Source organism: Balaenoptera borealis, assembly GCF_965194805.1.
Source record: "Balaenoptera borealis genome assembly, chromosome: 17".
In the NCBI taxonomy this organism is placed as follows: Eukaryota; Metazoa; Chordata; class Mammalia; order Artiodactyla; family Balaenopteridae; genus Balaenoptera; species Balaenoptera borealis.
The window spans coordinates 32,810,599-32,826,523 of NC_138876.1; the positions used below are offsets into that span (position 1 = coordinate 32,810,599).

Genomic DNA, 15,925 nt, shown 5'->3' on the forward strand with positions numbered 1-15,925 from the left:
CTTTATATTTGTGGTATATAATAACATTACAAAGTTCTTTCATACGACCATAAACAAAACATTCCTTTGTTGCTAATTTTTATTTTCAATTACTTATTTTTTGGTATGCCGTCAAAAAACAAAAACAGCAAAGCAAGCAAGAAGTATTTTGGTTGGTTAGTTTGTTTTGGTTTTGTTTTTCTTTTCTGCACCTTAAGAAATGCTACATTGACCCTTGAAATGCCCTGTCCTTTTATTATGTTCTGTTTGAATGAGTGACAGAGAGCAAACGAAGACCAAATGAGCAGGTTAAAAGGCAGGCTCCACAATCTCAGTACCTTATCACTATGGCTATACTCCTCGTTAAGGGTTGTGCTACTACAGGTATCTACCCCAGAGTCCTTAATCTGAGGCTCAGACCATTCCAAATCCTCTTCCAAAGAGTGGCCACCAAAGTACATCATTTTCTTTTGTCTCTCAGACCTGGTGTTAGAGTCCGACAAAACTGCCTGCTCACTAGTTTTTCTTTTTCCCTTTTGACTGTCCCCTACAGGTGTGGGATAAAAAAAAAAACAAAAACAAAAACAAAAAAGAAAACATGCAAAGGTGTAAATCAAAAAGGAAAAGTGAAATGATAACGGAAATTAAATAGTAAGGCTCCACATGTCTCACCAAAGACATTGGGGATGCCTCACTGCTATGCCAAGACGTATGGTCCAACCAGTTGTAATCCATGTCTCCTGTGAGAGTCAGACAGACAAAAGAGGGAAGTAAAGGAGACGGCGAAAGAAAGGACAGACAAAGACATAATAAACATTTTAAACTGTGTGATCCTCTCCGGTTCTAAGAACTTTGTCTGTAGCACTCACTATATATACCAAGAGAAAGCTAAGATTTCAAATGACTAAAATTTATAGAATACAGAATATATAGTTTATGTACTCTAGACAGACCCTACAGGACAAAAGTGCTGCAAGAAGAGAAAAGGCTAATAATAAACAGGAATAGAAATGAAAAAAATTATATATTCTGAAAAAGAAAAAGACTTTCAGCTAGGTCTGTTACTCGTGCTATTTTTTTCATGCTGGTCTATAGACATTAGTTTTTTCTCCAAAGATTAAGGAACATTTTAAAAATTAAACAGTGGTTTGCTAATAACCACTACAATGAAAAGTGAAGTACTTAAATGTTGTTTCTGGAAGGTAGTATGATATTCCTTATAATGCTGAAACCACCTAAAAATTTTGAGTGATTAAAAAAAAAGAATTGGTTACACAAAAGATTATATGAAAATGACAAAACAGGTTCACTCAATTTCTATTAGTAGAAATAAACTTTCCTTAAATATCATGAATTACTTAATATTACTTTGAAACAATTTTTCAAGATTTTTTCAGAAATTGCATTCTCCTAAAAAATAAATTTTCTTTAAAAATAATTTTTTCAGACAATTTATGTAATTGGCAACTAAGAATGAATATCCATTTCCCAAACTTATGTGCTCCTTATTTGCCTTACCTTTGAAAAAGAATTTTTTCATCTATATGTGCACATGTCTTTTTAAGCTCTATTCATACTTTCATTTATTTAAAAATATTTAGTAAACACCTTCCATTTGCTATGCATTGTGCTAAGTCTAGCATAAGGGGTAAAACAACGAGACATGCAGCAGAATGGAGATAAATGCAATATACAAATCACCAGTGTCATATAGGAGAGTACAAAACACTGAAAGAGTATAATAACATCTAATTTAGATTTGGCGGTCAGTAAACACCTCTAAAAAAAGTGATGTTTAAGATGAGAACTGAAATATGTGACTTAAAGGACAGGTAAAGATAAAGGCAGATGAAAAGCATAGGAAAGAGCATTCCAGGAAGAAGTAACAAGATGGTACTGTAAAAAGACTGATGGAACACCAATGTGTCTGAACCAAAAAGATTGAGGGAGAATATGGTGCTAAATGAGACTGGGGAGGCAACACAGACCAGTTTAGAGAGGGCTTCTTATACCATATTAAACATTATGAATTTCATTCACTGAAGGATTTTAAGCAAGATACATGAACTGATTTACATTTTTAAAAGATGAATCTAAATACTAAAGAGAGGTTGGGTTGGAAGACACCATGAGTTAAAAGACAGTTGCGGGACTTCCCTAGTGGTGCAGTGGTTAAGAATCCGCCTGCGAATGAAGGGGACATGGTCCGGGAAGATTCCACATGTCACGAGGCAAGTAAGCCCATGTGCCACAACTACTGAGCCCGCGCACCTAGAGCCTGTGCTCCGCGACAAGAGAAGCCACCGCAATGAGAAGCCCGCGCACCGCAATGAAGAGTAGCTCCCGCTCGCCACAACTAGAGAAAGCCCGCGCACAGCAACAAAGACCCAATGCAGCCAAAAATAAATAAATAAATAAATCTATTTAAAAAAAAAAAAGACAGTTGCAATAACTCATGAAACAGGTGATTATGGCTTGAACATAGGTGATGGTAATAGACATGGTAAGAAAGGGAACTGAGAGATGTTTTGGAGGTAGAAATAAGAGTGTTAAGAAGGACAAACATCAAGGATAACTCCCAGGTTTCTGGCATTAACAACTGAACAGAATTAAAGACCATTTATGAGAGGAAGAAGCACTATTTATTAGGTAAGGGAGAGAAAAGAGTTACTTTATTTCATGGAATCTGTGAGATTCATAGATATTAAAATAAAAATATGCATCTTAGAATTTATTAAACACGGTGACTGATTTTGGATGTATTATTCCAAATACCTGTAATTTATTCAGGAAATCAATTGGTTAAATTATAATAGAGCTTAGAAGGAAGGTCTGAGCTGAAGACAAAAATTGGCCATTATTAGCATACAGCCATGAGTAACTAGATCACTGAGGAACAGAGTAAAGTAAGATATGAAGAGGACCCAGATTGAATTCTAACAGAGTTTGAGATGAGAGAGAGAGACTGAGAGCATGCAGAGACAGAAAAGAAGAAAGGAGGGAGAAAGATGGAGGTCTCCAGACCAAAGAGAAAGAGAGTTTCTTAAACAGGAGGGGAAATCAACTACAGAATGATTTCTACACATCACCTAAGATAAGGAACTGAAAATTATGCATTTGATTTGGCAACATTAATATCAGGAAGGATGTTAGAAAAAGCACTCTGGGTAGAATGATGAAATTAAAATCAGACTGAAGGAACTGAAGAGTCAAAGGAAGATGAGGAAGTAGGAAAATTTTATGTAGATGAATGGTTCACAAAATCCCTAAACTAGCATAATCAACAGCACCTGGGAATTTGTTAGAAATGCAGATTCTTGGGTACCACCTAGACTTAATCAGAATTTCTAGGTGAGGCCTAGAAATTTGGTTTAACAAGCCCACCAGGTGATTATGATCTCACTGTTTGAGAACAGGAGACAATTCTTTTTTTTTTTTGACTTTAATAACTTTATTGAGATATAATTCCCATACCATAAAACTCACCCATTTAAAGTGTACAATTCAATAGTTTTTATTATATTCACAGAAGTTTGTTTGTGAAGGACGATGAAGCTGTGCTATTAACATACGCAAAGTTCAATTTGTAGGGGAAAAAAACATTCTTCAACCTGTTAACTAGAGAAGTGCTTCCCAATCCTTTTCACTGCACAAATGACAATTAAGATTTTACGGCTACCCAAAACTCTGAGCGTATCTGTATCTCAGAAAACCTGTAACTCTTTCGAAATACACCACTGTTCCACAACAAAATATTGATAAATCTCTGAATTGGATTAAATATAATATGGAGACTATAAATAAAATTTTTTGGCTGGTTTATGTGAAGATGCGAGACTTCAGCTTGCAATCTCTCTTCTCCCCGTATGCCTACAAACCACCAAAATTGCGGAAATGTAGTTTTTCCCTCTGTGAATAAATAAGAAATCAGCTGTTTGACCATTTGAAGCTAAAGCGAAAATATCAAACAAACAAAAAAAGTCACATATGGTAGGCCCTCAGTAAACATTTCTTACATGAGTAAATATTAGTGTTACTGTAAGAATTAAATAAGGTAATCAGAACATATAGAATATATAGAGAAAATATATAGAAAATAGTCCTGAACTATCAGGACTGCTAATATTTAGATAATAATACTTATCACTTAGTATTCTTATTTTATATAGCTTCAAAGGGCAGAACTAAGATAATAAGATGTTTTTCCTTTAGTGGCAGTCAAAAATGTACTGCTGAACTTTCCAGTTCTAGAACAAGAAATAGAAGACAAAAAGAACAAAATGGAAATTTTAGAACTTTCTGAAAAATGATTGAAATTTAAAAAGCAAATGGATGGGTTCAAGAGCAGAATGGAAAGGACAGAGGAACAACAATGTAATTGAAAATAGAACAGAAATTACCCAATCTGAAAAACAGAGAGAAAATAGACTAAATAATAAAATAAACAGAGCCTCAGGGACTTCGGGGATTATAATATATAATTAAGATAATAAAAGATTCATGTCATTGTAGTTCCAGGAGAGGAGAAAGATGGGGTCAGAAAAAGTATTTGAAGAAATAATGACTGAAAATTTCCCAGATTTGCAAAACATGTAAACCTACTGATTCAAGAAACTACATAAGCCCCCAAACAAGAAATACACAAAGAAATCTGTGCCAAGACACATCACAATCAACCTAAAAACTAAAGACAAACTGTTTTGAAAGAGGCAAGAAAGAAACAACAACTGATCTAAAGGGGAAAGACAATTCCAATGACAGTGATAAAATTTCTCATCAGAAACCTTGGAGGCCAGAAAGAAATGGCACAATATTTTTCAACTGCTGAAATAAAAGAAATGTCAACCCTGAATTGAAACAAAAAAAAGAAGGAACCTGAAAATAACAAGAAGGAATAAAGAACATGGTAAGTAAAAATATGGGTAAATACAATAGGCTTTCCTCCTCCTCTTCAGTTTTCTAAATTATGTTGAAGTTTGAAGCAAAAAGTATACATTGTCTGATATGCCTTTCAACATACATAGAAGAAATATTTAAGATAATTACCTTATAAACAGGGAAAGATACAAGAACTTAAAGTATGTAAGGTTTCTACATCTGTCTAACTAGTAAAATATCAACACCAGCAGGATGTGATAAGTTATACATATGTAACATAGTACCTAGAGCAACCACTAGAAAAAAATCTTTGCAAAGAAATACACTCAAAAACACTACAGATGAATCAAAATGCAATTTTTAAAAAAAAGCTCAAATAACTCATAGAAAGACAAGAAACAGAAAGCAAAAATAAAAAATGGAACAAACAGAAAACAAAAAAGAAAACGGCAAACAAGAAAAATGCAGACCAATTCCCTCATAAATACAGACACATAAATCCTTAACAGAATATTAGCAAATATAATTCAGCAATATATAAAAAGAATTATACACTCTGACCAAATGGTGTTTATTGCTAGAATGCAAGGCTGGTTGAATATTAAAAATCAATGTAAGCTATCACATTCACAAGTTACAAAAGAAAAAATATCATGATCCTATTCATTGATGCAGAAAAAATTCATGCTTAAAAAAAAAAAAACTCACAGAAAGCAAGGAATGAGGAGAACTTGCTCAAATAAATAAAGGACATCAACCAAAAACCTAGTTAAGATCATACTTAAGGCAAAAGGCAAAATGCTTTATGTGACGAGAAATTTCACGAAAATGAATATCTTTATTTGTAACAGCCAAAAAGTGGAAATAAACAAAATGTCCTTTAATAGGCAAATGGCTAAACAAACTGTGTTATATCCATACCATGGAATAATACTAATAAAAAGGAAAAAACTATTGATACATACAACATAGATGCACCTCAAGGGTAACATGCTGAATGAAAAAGAAAATAACAAAATATCACATACCATACTATATGATTTCATTTATATAGTATAAATGATAAAATTATAGAAATGGAGAATAAATTAGTGGTTAGCAGAGGTTAGGGATAGGGTGGGGAGGGAGGAAGGTGTTACTAAATATAAAGTGACAGCATAAGGAAGATCTCTGTGATGGTAGAGTAGCTCTGTATCTTTGTAACAGTGGTACTTACATGAATCCATATATGTGATGTCACAAACCTATACAAACGCATTGTTCCAATGTCAATTTCCTGGTTTTGATATTGTTCTATAGTTAAACAAGATGTAACCATTGGGGGAAACTAGGTAAAGGGCACATGGGATCTCTATGTACTATCTTTGCAATTTCCTGCAAATTTATAATTATTTTGAAATTAAAAGTTAAAAATAATGTGTTGCTGCTTTCATAGGTATTGATAATCCCATCACTGGAAGTGTTCAAAGAAAAGCTGGAGTACCACTTGTTAGCATGGTATAGAGAAGAATCAGTGTAATAAAGTTACATTAAAAGAGCACTAAATCCTACTGAACTCTGATATTCAGTGATTCTATTAGTTTGAATTAAACACATTTAAATATAAAACCTGGTTAAAAATAATCAAAAGATTCACATCTTAGGCTAAGATTTTCTCCTTCACTTATCTCTACTGCAAAATATAAACTAACCCAATAGTACGTGTGTCTGTGTCATGTTGTGTTTGACGCACAGAGGATAAAAAGTTCAGATATTCTATTTATAACATTTTCCCTACAGTCATTAAATAAATGCAAGAGTTTATAAACTGTTTTATGTCACAGTTTTTCATTTGTTTAGGTTAATAAATGTTTTCAATTAAATCACATACTATACAAATGTATTCTTCAACATCTTTATTTTTAACTTAATCATGTTTATAAAGTCACAGCATGTTGCAACAGAAAGAGTTTTATAGCTGAAGCCACAAAACCTATGTTAAAGTATTGGCTCCACTCCTTACTAACTTTATGACTTGGGCAAATCACGTAATACATTAGGCCTCATTTACTCATTTGTATAAAAAGAGATTAATCGTGGTATTTCACAGATTGTTGAGAGGCTTAAGTAAGATAATGGTCATGAAAGTGTTTGGCAAATTATAGAGTCATACCAATGTTGATGGTGTCATGACCATCTTCATCATTATTAAAGTAACATAATCATAACTTTCATTCTAAATAGATAGGGGAAATTTATCTATGGCTCTTTTATTATTCCTCTCATTTTTCTTCTTGGTATTTTACTTTCTTCCTCAGCTTGTCAGGCTATTTGAGTTGGCATTTTCCAACAGGAAACACTACTTCTGCAAAATGTTAATAGGCTTGAGTGATATAAAGGTCCTCTAGTCAAATAAGCTTAGAAAACTCTGGATTAAATGTAATTAAATAGATTTCTTGAGTGCAGAATTTTTCCTATAGTAATGACAATATGCTTCTTTACAAGAATTATGTAACCTACAGTTTCCACAAACTTATTTGGAACACTAACCTTTCCCGTAGGACAAGTGTTCCAGGAACTATATTTTGATACATAATGCTGAAACCTTCCTGGAGGGTCATTTTTCCTAAGAAAGCCATTAAAACTGATCATAAGGCTTAAGACCTTCAAGGGAAATATTCAGTATTAAGGGAGACTAATAGCCCAAGTTAAAAAAAGAAAAAAAAGTTATATATTGGGAATATTATCAAAGGCAATGGTTTTCAAACTATGTTCCATGGAGTTGCTTCAGAGACAACTATTGGGGTGAGTGTGGAGAACTGAGTCTAAAATGGTGCCCATAATCCCCACCTCATAGTGTTCATGCCTTTGTAAAGGATCTGTGACTTGCTCCTAATCAAGGTGGTGGAATGGCATAGTGATGGAATGTCACTCTCATGATATTGTTAAAATATCCACCCTAGCTAGTCAACTTGCTCTAAGCCTCCTTTGCTTGCTTGATGAAGTAAGCAGCCCACGTGGCAAGGAACAGCAGGCAGTCTTTAGGAACGATGGGCACCATCTAGGAAGTTCAAGTTGCATCCAATCACAAAGATATGAATTCTGCCAACAATCTGATTGAACCTGAAATTAGATTCTTCCCCCATCAAGCCTCCAGAAACACAGCCCAGGCAACAACCTGATTGTAGCTTGAGATCCTAAGCAGAATACTCAGTGAAGCCATGCTGAGACTCCTGAACAACAGAAATTGTAAGGTGGTAAACATGTGTTGTTTTAAGCCACTAAGTTTGTGGTAATGTGCTCCTAATGCATTGCCAGCTCTGAAAGCAGCAGATTTTAAAGACAGGGACCAAACCATAAAGTCAGTAGATCTAAAGGGCCAGATACGCTTCAAGCAACTCTCAAGTTCCAAAACAAAACCAAGGTTAGCTAAAATGTAATATTTGAAATAGGAAGGTAAATTATTCTCCATAATTAGCTTATCTTTTAAACATCTTGCTCCTTTGGTATTACCAGTGTATTCTTCTTTAATAACAAGTGACTGATTAAATGATTGTATAGATTACACACATCAGAATTCATTTTAATGATTACACAGTATGAAACTGTTTAGGATCTGTGGGTGTAAATAGGACCTCAAGAAACTTACATTCAAGAAAGGTAGACAGACAGGTAAAATATACGACAGCACAGCTTAGTGTAACATATCTTAATATATATCCATGCTATCCTATTTCATTACAGCTAAGTTGCTCTCAATTAAAATATGCACAATTATTTTATATATCACTAGAAAGGAAAAAATGCTACCATTAAATGATGCCAAGCATTTGATGTCAAAAAGAATTTATGTTTTCAAAATGTTATAATGTGAAAAAAATTTGCTTCTTAGTATGAAAAAACTATGGCATTTCATGAAAAATGTTGATTTTTCAGAAAGGGGAGAAATTTTTTAAAACTTAAGAAATGCTTCACTATAGAGGTGATATTTAAACTGTACCTTGAGAGATGCAGTAAGATTTTACTTATTGGCGGATTTTACTTTCTTAGAGGAAAACAACTGGACAATCCTGGCAGAGAAAAGAGAATATATCAAACTACTGCTGCCAATATGAATATATATAATATGTTTGGGAAATGGCAGGTAGTAGATTAACAAGTAACCTTTTCCTAGACCTGTAATTGGATATTGTTTCATGATATGGATCAGTAGTTCTCAACCACTATGTTGTAACACAGTTGTAAAGTGTGTCACAAGTAATGTTACTACTGATAAAGTGACATAGTTTACAAACCAATTTTTAAAAGAGTAAATTTTAAATTAGAATAATTTCAACTTTGCATCTATATTAATGTAAATCTCAGTTAATGTCTTAAGTGAGAGGGAAAGGAAAGGAGTAAAACTACCAAAAGAAATTAGAAATTGCCCATCAGTAGGAAAGCATTAAGGCCTGAGTATGAATTATGTTTCATATTGTAAAAAATGTTTGGGAATTGTTGATCTTTATTATCAATTCACATAACTAATTTCATCAGATGTAAGACAACATTGATTGCTTTATGTATTACCAAGGGAAAAAAATAAAATGCTGCCAATTCTGTCCTAATTTCAGAGATGATAAAACTGTGGGGGAAATGTGTAGATTTGATGAAATACTATACTTAATCCTGGGAGCTACTCAAAAAGAATTATGAATCAGAAGACAAGAATCAAAATCCAGGCCGTGAACTGGATTATGACCTGAAGCCAATCATTTTACAAAGCAAACCATTTTGCAAAGATCCTTTCCCTTCTAATACAGTGTGATTAGTGAATAAAAGACTGATTGAATAACTATACATGATAACCTGCTATGGTATCACTGCCACCCTAAGGTACTTATCCAGAATTGAGGCCTCATTTCAGGTTTTATTTAATAATAATAATGACACTTATTGAGTACTTACTCTGTGCCAGGAATTGGGATAAACACTTGAGTGGATTGTATTTTCCAAAGGTGGCTACACCATTACACACCCCATTCCACATGTTCTTCTTAAAATGTGACAATGACATCCCTCTACTGAGAGGACAATGTCTATATTCCCTCCCCTTGAACCTAGGAGGATCTAGGACCAACAGAATGTGGTAGAAGTAACACTTCTGTCTTCTGAGGCTAGGTTTAAAAGGACAGCATGGTTTATTCCTGAGTCTCTCTCTCGGGACACATACCTTGGGAGCTGTGAATCCATGTGTAAGAAATACACATATCTAGAGAAAAACACAAAACCACACTAACTAGTCGCCATGAAAACTTATGAACACTAATTCCAGGTCAGCTCTTATTGCTTCCAGGTAATTGTACTACATTTCCTTAATTCATTATCATCTCCATTCTCCTAGAAAAGAATTTCACATTTTTTCTATCCATAGAACTTTAACCTCCTCCCCTGATCCTGATTCTCAGATAATGGTCCTGCTACCTTTTCCATTTCCAGAAAAAAAGAAAAAAATTAGACGAGACATTCCACACTAAATACGGTTTAGAACCAACCATATTTATCAACCAACATGCATCCGTTTTCATATTTTCTGCCTTCCTTCCTATTATTATAAACACACTGCTTCTGTCCCTTTAGCAAGTCACCCCACCTACTAATGCACTAAATCCTATCATCTTTCATTACTTAAGGATAAGGTTCAAACGATTGTGTTCTCTCTCTCCAGCATCAACAAATTTCCCCTTGCTATCACTGCTATGAGAACACAGACATGCTGTCTTATCTCCTATCTTTTAAAAATCCCACTCTCTAGCCACCAATTCCTTTATTGTTCTTGTTCCTCTCTACAGCAAAACTCCCCAAAAGAGCTGTCTCTACTATTTCCGATTCCTTCCTTTCCTTTTTTTCTTGAGCCCACTTCAGACTTCCAGCTCCACCACTGCACTAAAAGTGCTCCTGTCAAGGTCACCAACACCAGCAATCTGTTCCTGCATTGCTAAATCTAGTGGTTAATGATCAATCAATCCTCATCGAATTTGACTCCTAAGCAACAACTGACACAATCAATACTTCTTTTATTTTTTTAAATCTTTATTGGAGTATAATTGCTTTACAATGGTGTGTTAGTTCCTGCTGTATAACAAAGTGAATCAGCTATATGTATACATATATCCCCATATCCCCTCCCTCTTGCATCTCCCTCCCACCCTCTCTATCCCACCCCTCTAAGTGGTCACAAAGCACCGAGCTGATCTCCCCTTGAAATCCTTTCTTTAGTTGGATTCTGGGATATCACTTTCCTCCTGGTTTTCCCCCTACCTCACTGGCCAGTTAGTCTCAATTTCTTTGGCTGGCTTTTTCTCATCCTCTTCTAATTGTGGGAGTATTCCCCGGGTTAATCTCTTCTTTTTCCTAGAAACATACTCCCCTAGTAGTCTCTTCCAGCTGCCTGGCTTTAAATATCATACATATATTGATGACTTCCAAATGTATGTATCCAAACCTAACCATGCCAGTGAGCTCCAGATTAGTATATCTGCTAGGTTACTTACCACCTCCACTAGATATCTAATAGGAAAATCGAACAATATGTACGAAACTGAACGGCTGATCCTCCCTGCACTCTCCCAAAAATCTGTGTCTGCCACAATTTCCTTATGTCAATTAATGGCGACTCTTTGCTTCAATTTGCTTAGGCAAAAATCTTTGCAGTAATCCTTAACTTACTCCTCTCCTACTGTCACACCCATCTCTAAACCATCAGAAAATTCTGCTGCCTGTATTTCCAAAATATATCCAAAATCTGACTACCTCTCTTCACTTCCACTACTACCAAGTTGGTACAAACAACCATCATCTCTCATTAGGTATTGGATTAGCCACCTAACTGGTCTCCCTGAATTCATCTTTGCCCCTCTCAAATCTGTTTTCAACACAGCATCAAGAGTACTCTTCAAAAGGTAAATCAGATGAAGTCATCTGGCTTCTCATCTCCCTTAGAATGAAAGTCAAAGTTCTTGCAATGACTTACAAAGCCCTACATGATCTGGCGTCTTACTACTTCTTTGACCTCAGGAAATTTGCCTGTTTTTTGTTTGTTTCTTTAACTGCTGTTGCCTCTGGCACACATAGAAGTGCCTGGAACACAAAAATTAATTGAATAAATTAGTTGATGAACTAAAATATCAAGTCCCCATTTTCACACTTCTTTATGCAGTGGAGTCTCTTTCCTAACAGAACTCCCTAATATAAAAGTGATTAAGAGCAAAATTCAGTTGAAGCAAAGTGGAAGATCCCAGATAGTCACCCATGCTCTGACGTTCTTCAGCAGTTCCTGAAACATTACCACAGAAATCTGGTGCTCTGGTTTTGGTATCAGGGTGATGGTGGTCTCATAGAATGAGTTTGGGAGTGTTCCTTCCTCTGCAATTGTTTGGAAGAGTTTGAGAAGGATGGGTGTTAGCTCTTCTCTAAATGTTTGATAAAATGCACCTGTGAAACCATCTGGTCCTGGACTTTTGTTTGTTGGAAGATTTTTAATCACAATTTCAATTTCATTACTTGTGATTGGTTTATTCAAATTTTCTATTTCTTCCTGGTTCAGTCTGGGAAGGTTATATCTTTCTAAGAATTTGTCCATTTCTTCCAGGTTGTCCATTTTATTGGCAAAGAGTTGCTTGTAGTAGTCTCTTAAGATGCTTTGTATTTCTGCGGTGTCCATTGTAAATTACAGACCAATTTACAATGAATATAGATTCAAAAATCCCCAACAAAATACTAGCAAACAGAATCCAACAACACATTAAAAGGATCACACACCATGATCAAGTGGGACTTATCCCAGGGATGCAAGGATTCTTCAATATACGTAAATCAATCAATGTGAAACACCATATTAACAAATTGAAGAATAAAAACCAAATGATCATCTCAATAGATTCAGAAAAAGCTTTTGACAAAATTCAACACCCATTTATGATAAAAACTCTCCAGAAAGTGGGCATAGAGGGAACCTATCTCAACATAATAAAGGCCATATACAACAAACCCACAGCAAACATCATTCTCAATGGTGAAAAACTGAAACCATTTCCTCTAAGATCAGGAACAAGACGAGGATGTCCACTCTCGCCACTATTATTCAACATAGTTTTGGAAGTCCTAGCCACAGCAATCAGAGAAGAAAAAGAAATAAAAGGAATATAAATTGGAAAAGAATAAGTTAAACTGTCACTGTTTGCAGATGACATGATACTATACATAGAGAATCCTAAAGATGCCACCAGAAAACTACTAGAGCTAATCAATGAATTTGGTAAAGTTGCAGGATACAAAATTAATGCACAGAAATTCTTGCATTCCTATACAGTAACAACGAAAGATCAGAAAGAGAAATTAAGGAAATAATATCATTCACCATTGCAACAAAAAGAATAAAGTACCTAGGAATAAACCTACCTAAGGAGGTAAAAGACCTGTACTCAGAAAACTATAAGACACTGATGAAAGAAATTAAAGATGATACAAACAGATGGAGAGATATACCATGTTGTTGGATTGGAAGAATCAATATTGTGAAAATGTCTATACTACCCAAAGCAATCTACAGATTCAATGTAATCCCTATCAAATTACCAGTGGCATTTTTTACAGAACTAGAACAAAAAATCTAAAATTTGTATGGAGACACAGAAGACCCTGAATAGCCAAAGCAGTCTTGAGGGGAAAAAACAGAGCTGGAGGAATCAGTCTCCCTGACTTCAGACTATACTACAAAGCTACGGTAATCAAGACAATATGGTACTGGCACAAAAACAGAAATATAGAACAATGGAACAGGATAGAAAGCCCAGAGATAAACCCACGCACCTATGGTCAAAACTAATCTATGACGAAGGAGGCAAGGATATACAATGGAGAAAAGACAGTCTCTGCAATAAGTGGTGCTGGGAAAACTGGACAGCTACATGTAAAAGAATGAAATTAGAACACTCCCTAACACCCTACACAAAAATAAACTCAAAATGGATTAGAGACGAAAATGTAAGACCGGACACTATAAAACTCTTAGAGGAAAACTTAGGAAGAACACTCTTTCACAGAAATCACAGCAAGATTTTTTTTGATCCACCTCCTAGAGGAATAGAAATAAAAACAAAAATATACAAATGGGAACTAATGAAACTTAAAGCTTTGCACAGCAAAGGAAACTACAAACAAGACGAAAAGACAACCCTCAGAATGGGAGAAAATATTTGCAAACCAATCAACGGACAAAGGATTAATCTCCAAAATATATAAACAGCTCATGCAGCTCAATATTAAATAAACAAACAACCCAATCAAAAAATGGGCAGAAGACCTAAATGGACATTTCTCCAAAGAAGACATACAGGTGGCCAAGAAGCACATGAAAAGCTGCTCAACATCACTAATTATTAGAGAAATGCAAATCAAAACTACAATGAGGTATCACCTCACACCAGTTAGAATGGGCATCATCAGAAAATCTACAAACAACAAATGCTGGAGAGGGTGTGGAGAAAAGGGAACCCTCTTGCACTGTTGGTAAGAATGTAAATTGATACAGCCAGTATGGAGAACAGTATGGAGGTTCCTTAAAAAACTAAAAATAGAATTACCATATGACCCAGCAATCCCACTACTGGGCATATACCCAGAGAAAACCATAATTCAAAAAGACACATGCACCCCAATGTTCATGGCAGCACTATTTACAATAGCCAGGTCATGGAAGCAACCTAAATGCCCATCAACAGATGAATGGATAAAGAAGATGTGGTACATATATACAATGGAATATTACTCAGCCATAAAAAGGAACAAAATTGAGTTATTTGTAGTGAGGTGGATGGATCTAGAGACTGTCATACAGAGTGAAGTAAGTCAGAAAGAGAAACACAAATATCGTATATTAACACATATATGTGGAACCTAGAAAAGTGGTACAGATGAACCAGTTTGCAGGGCAGAAATAGAGACACAGATGTAGAGAACAAATGTATGGACACCAAGGGGGGAAAGCTGGGGGCGGGTGGTGGTGGTGGTGGTGGGATGAATTGGGAGATTGGGATTGACATATATACACTAGTATGTATAAAAGATAACTAATAAGAAACTGCTGTATAAAAAAGAAATAAAATAAAATTCAAAAAAAAGAAAAAGAAATCTGGTGCTCTATTTGGCATAGTTTTTAACACATTGAGTCTATTTTCTTTATTTTTGAGTGGAAATTAAAGACCAGAAAGTTAAATTACCTTCCTAAGATTACAATGGGATCACTGGCAAAGCCTTGAAAAGAACCTGGTGTGTGTATTTTCAACCCATTGCTCTAATATACCACATTGTTTCTCTCTAAAAAAGGATAATTAATAAACCTATCAACCACATTAGCTCCTCAAAGGCTTATTAATTTCTTAAGGAAAGAAAATGTCTTTCTTCATCTTTGCCCCACTCCAATGTCAAGCAGTGCCTGGCAAATAGTCAGTACTCCATAAAAATTGTTCTTACTGACATAATGGTTATACTCCAATGTGTAGAATGACCACCTATCCCCATCCGATACCTACTTTGTTCTCCTGGAAAATTCTATTCAACCTTCAAAACCCAATGCACATAGCAACTCCTCTGTCAAGTCCTTCCTCATAAGTCAAGGCAGAATTATTGGTACCTTCTCTAAATTACATCGATGTCTCGTATTAAATTATTTCATATCTAACATATTGTATTCCTCTTGTTTGCTTACATGCTTCTCTCTCGAGCAGAGATCACGCTGTACTCATCTTACACATAACACTTAGCACAGCATCAGGCACACAATAGGCATGGAATACATTTTTTTCCTACTGAATTAAACTGTATTAAACAGAATTTGAGAGTGAGGTTTGAGAAAATATCGGTATTATTATCTGTATTTTATGGAAGTTTAAGCAGAAATATGCTTTCTTTCACATCACCATATGTTTTATCAGTTAAACTAGATTCTTATCAAACTCATCATATCTGAAACCTATCAGTTATTTCTCTTTAATGACTTTTGCATTATTAATTAATTCTAATTTTCATTTCTCTTTTGCTAATCTTTACT

At 34.9% G+C, this 15,925-nt stretch overlaps 1 protein-coding gene across 26 annotated transcripts in view; it reads right to left on the bottom strand.

The window, feature by feature from the left end:
• The window catches only part of RIMS2 (regulating synaptic membrane exocytosis 2), a 590,702-nt gene that overhangs the window by 274,184 nt on the left and 300,593 nt on the right, over positions 1-15,925 (bottom strand). For 17 of the 26 annotated variants that reach the window (XM_082364221.1, XM_082364220.1, XM_082364200.1 and 14 more), the window contains one exon: positions 652-719. In XM_082364221.1, the coding sequence (XP_082220347.1) occupies positions 652-719 (68 nt within the window). Of the gene's footprint in view, positions 1-317; positions 527-651; positions 720-15,925 lie in introns of all 26 variants that reach the window. The other 9 variants (XM_082364215.1, XM_082364218.1, XM_082364205.1 and 6 more) reach the window with 1 other exon arrangement.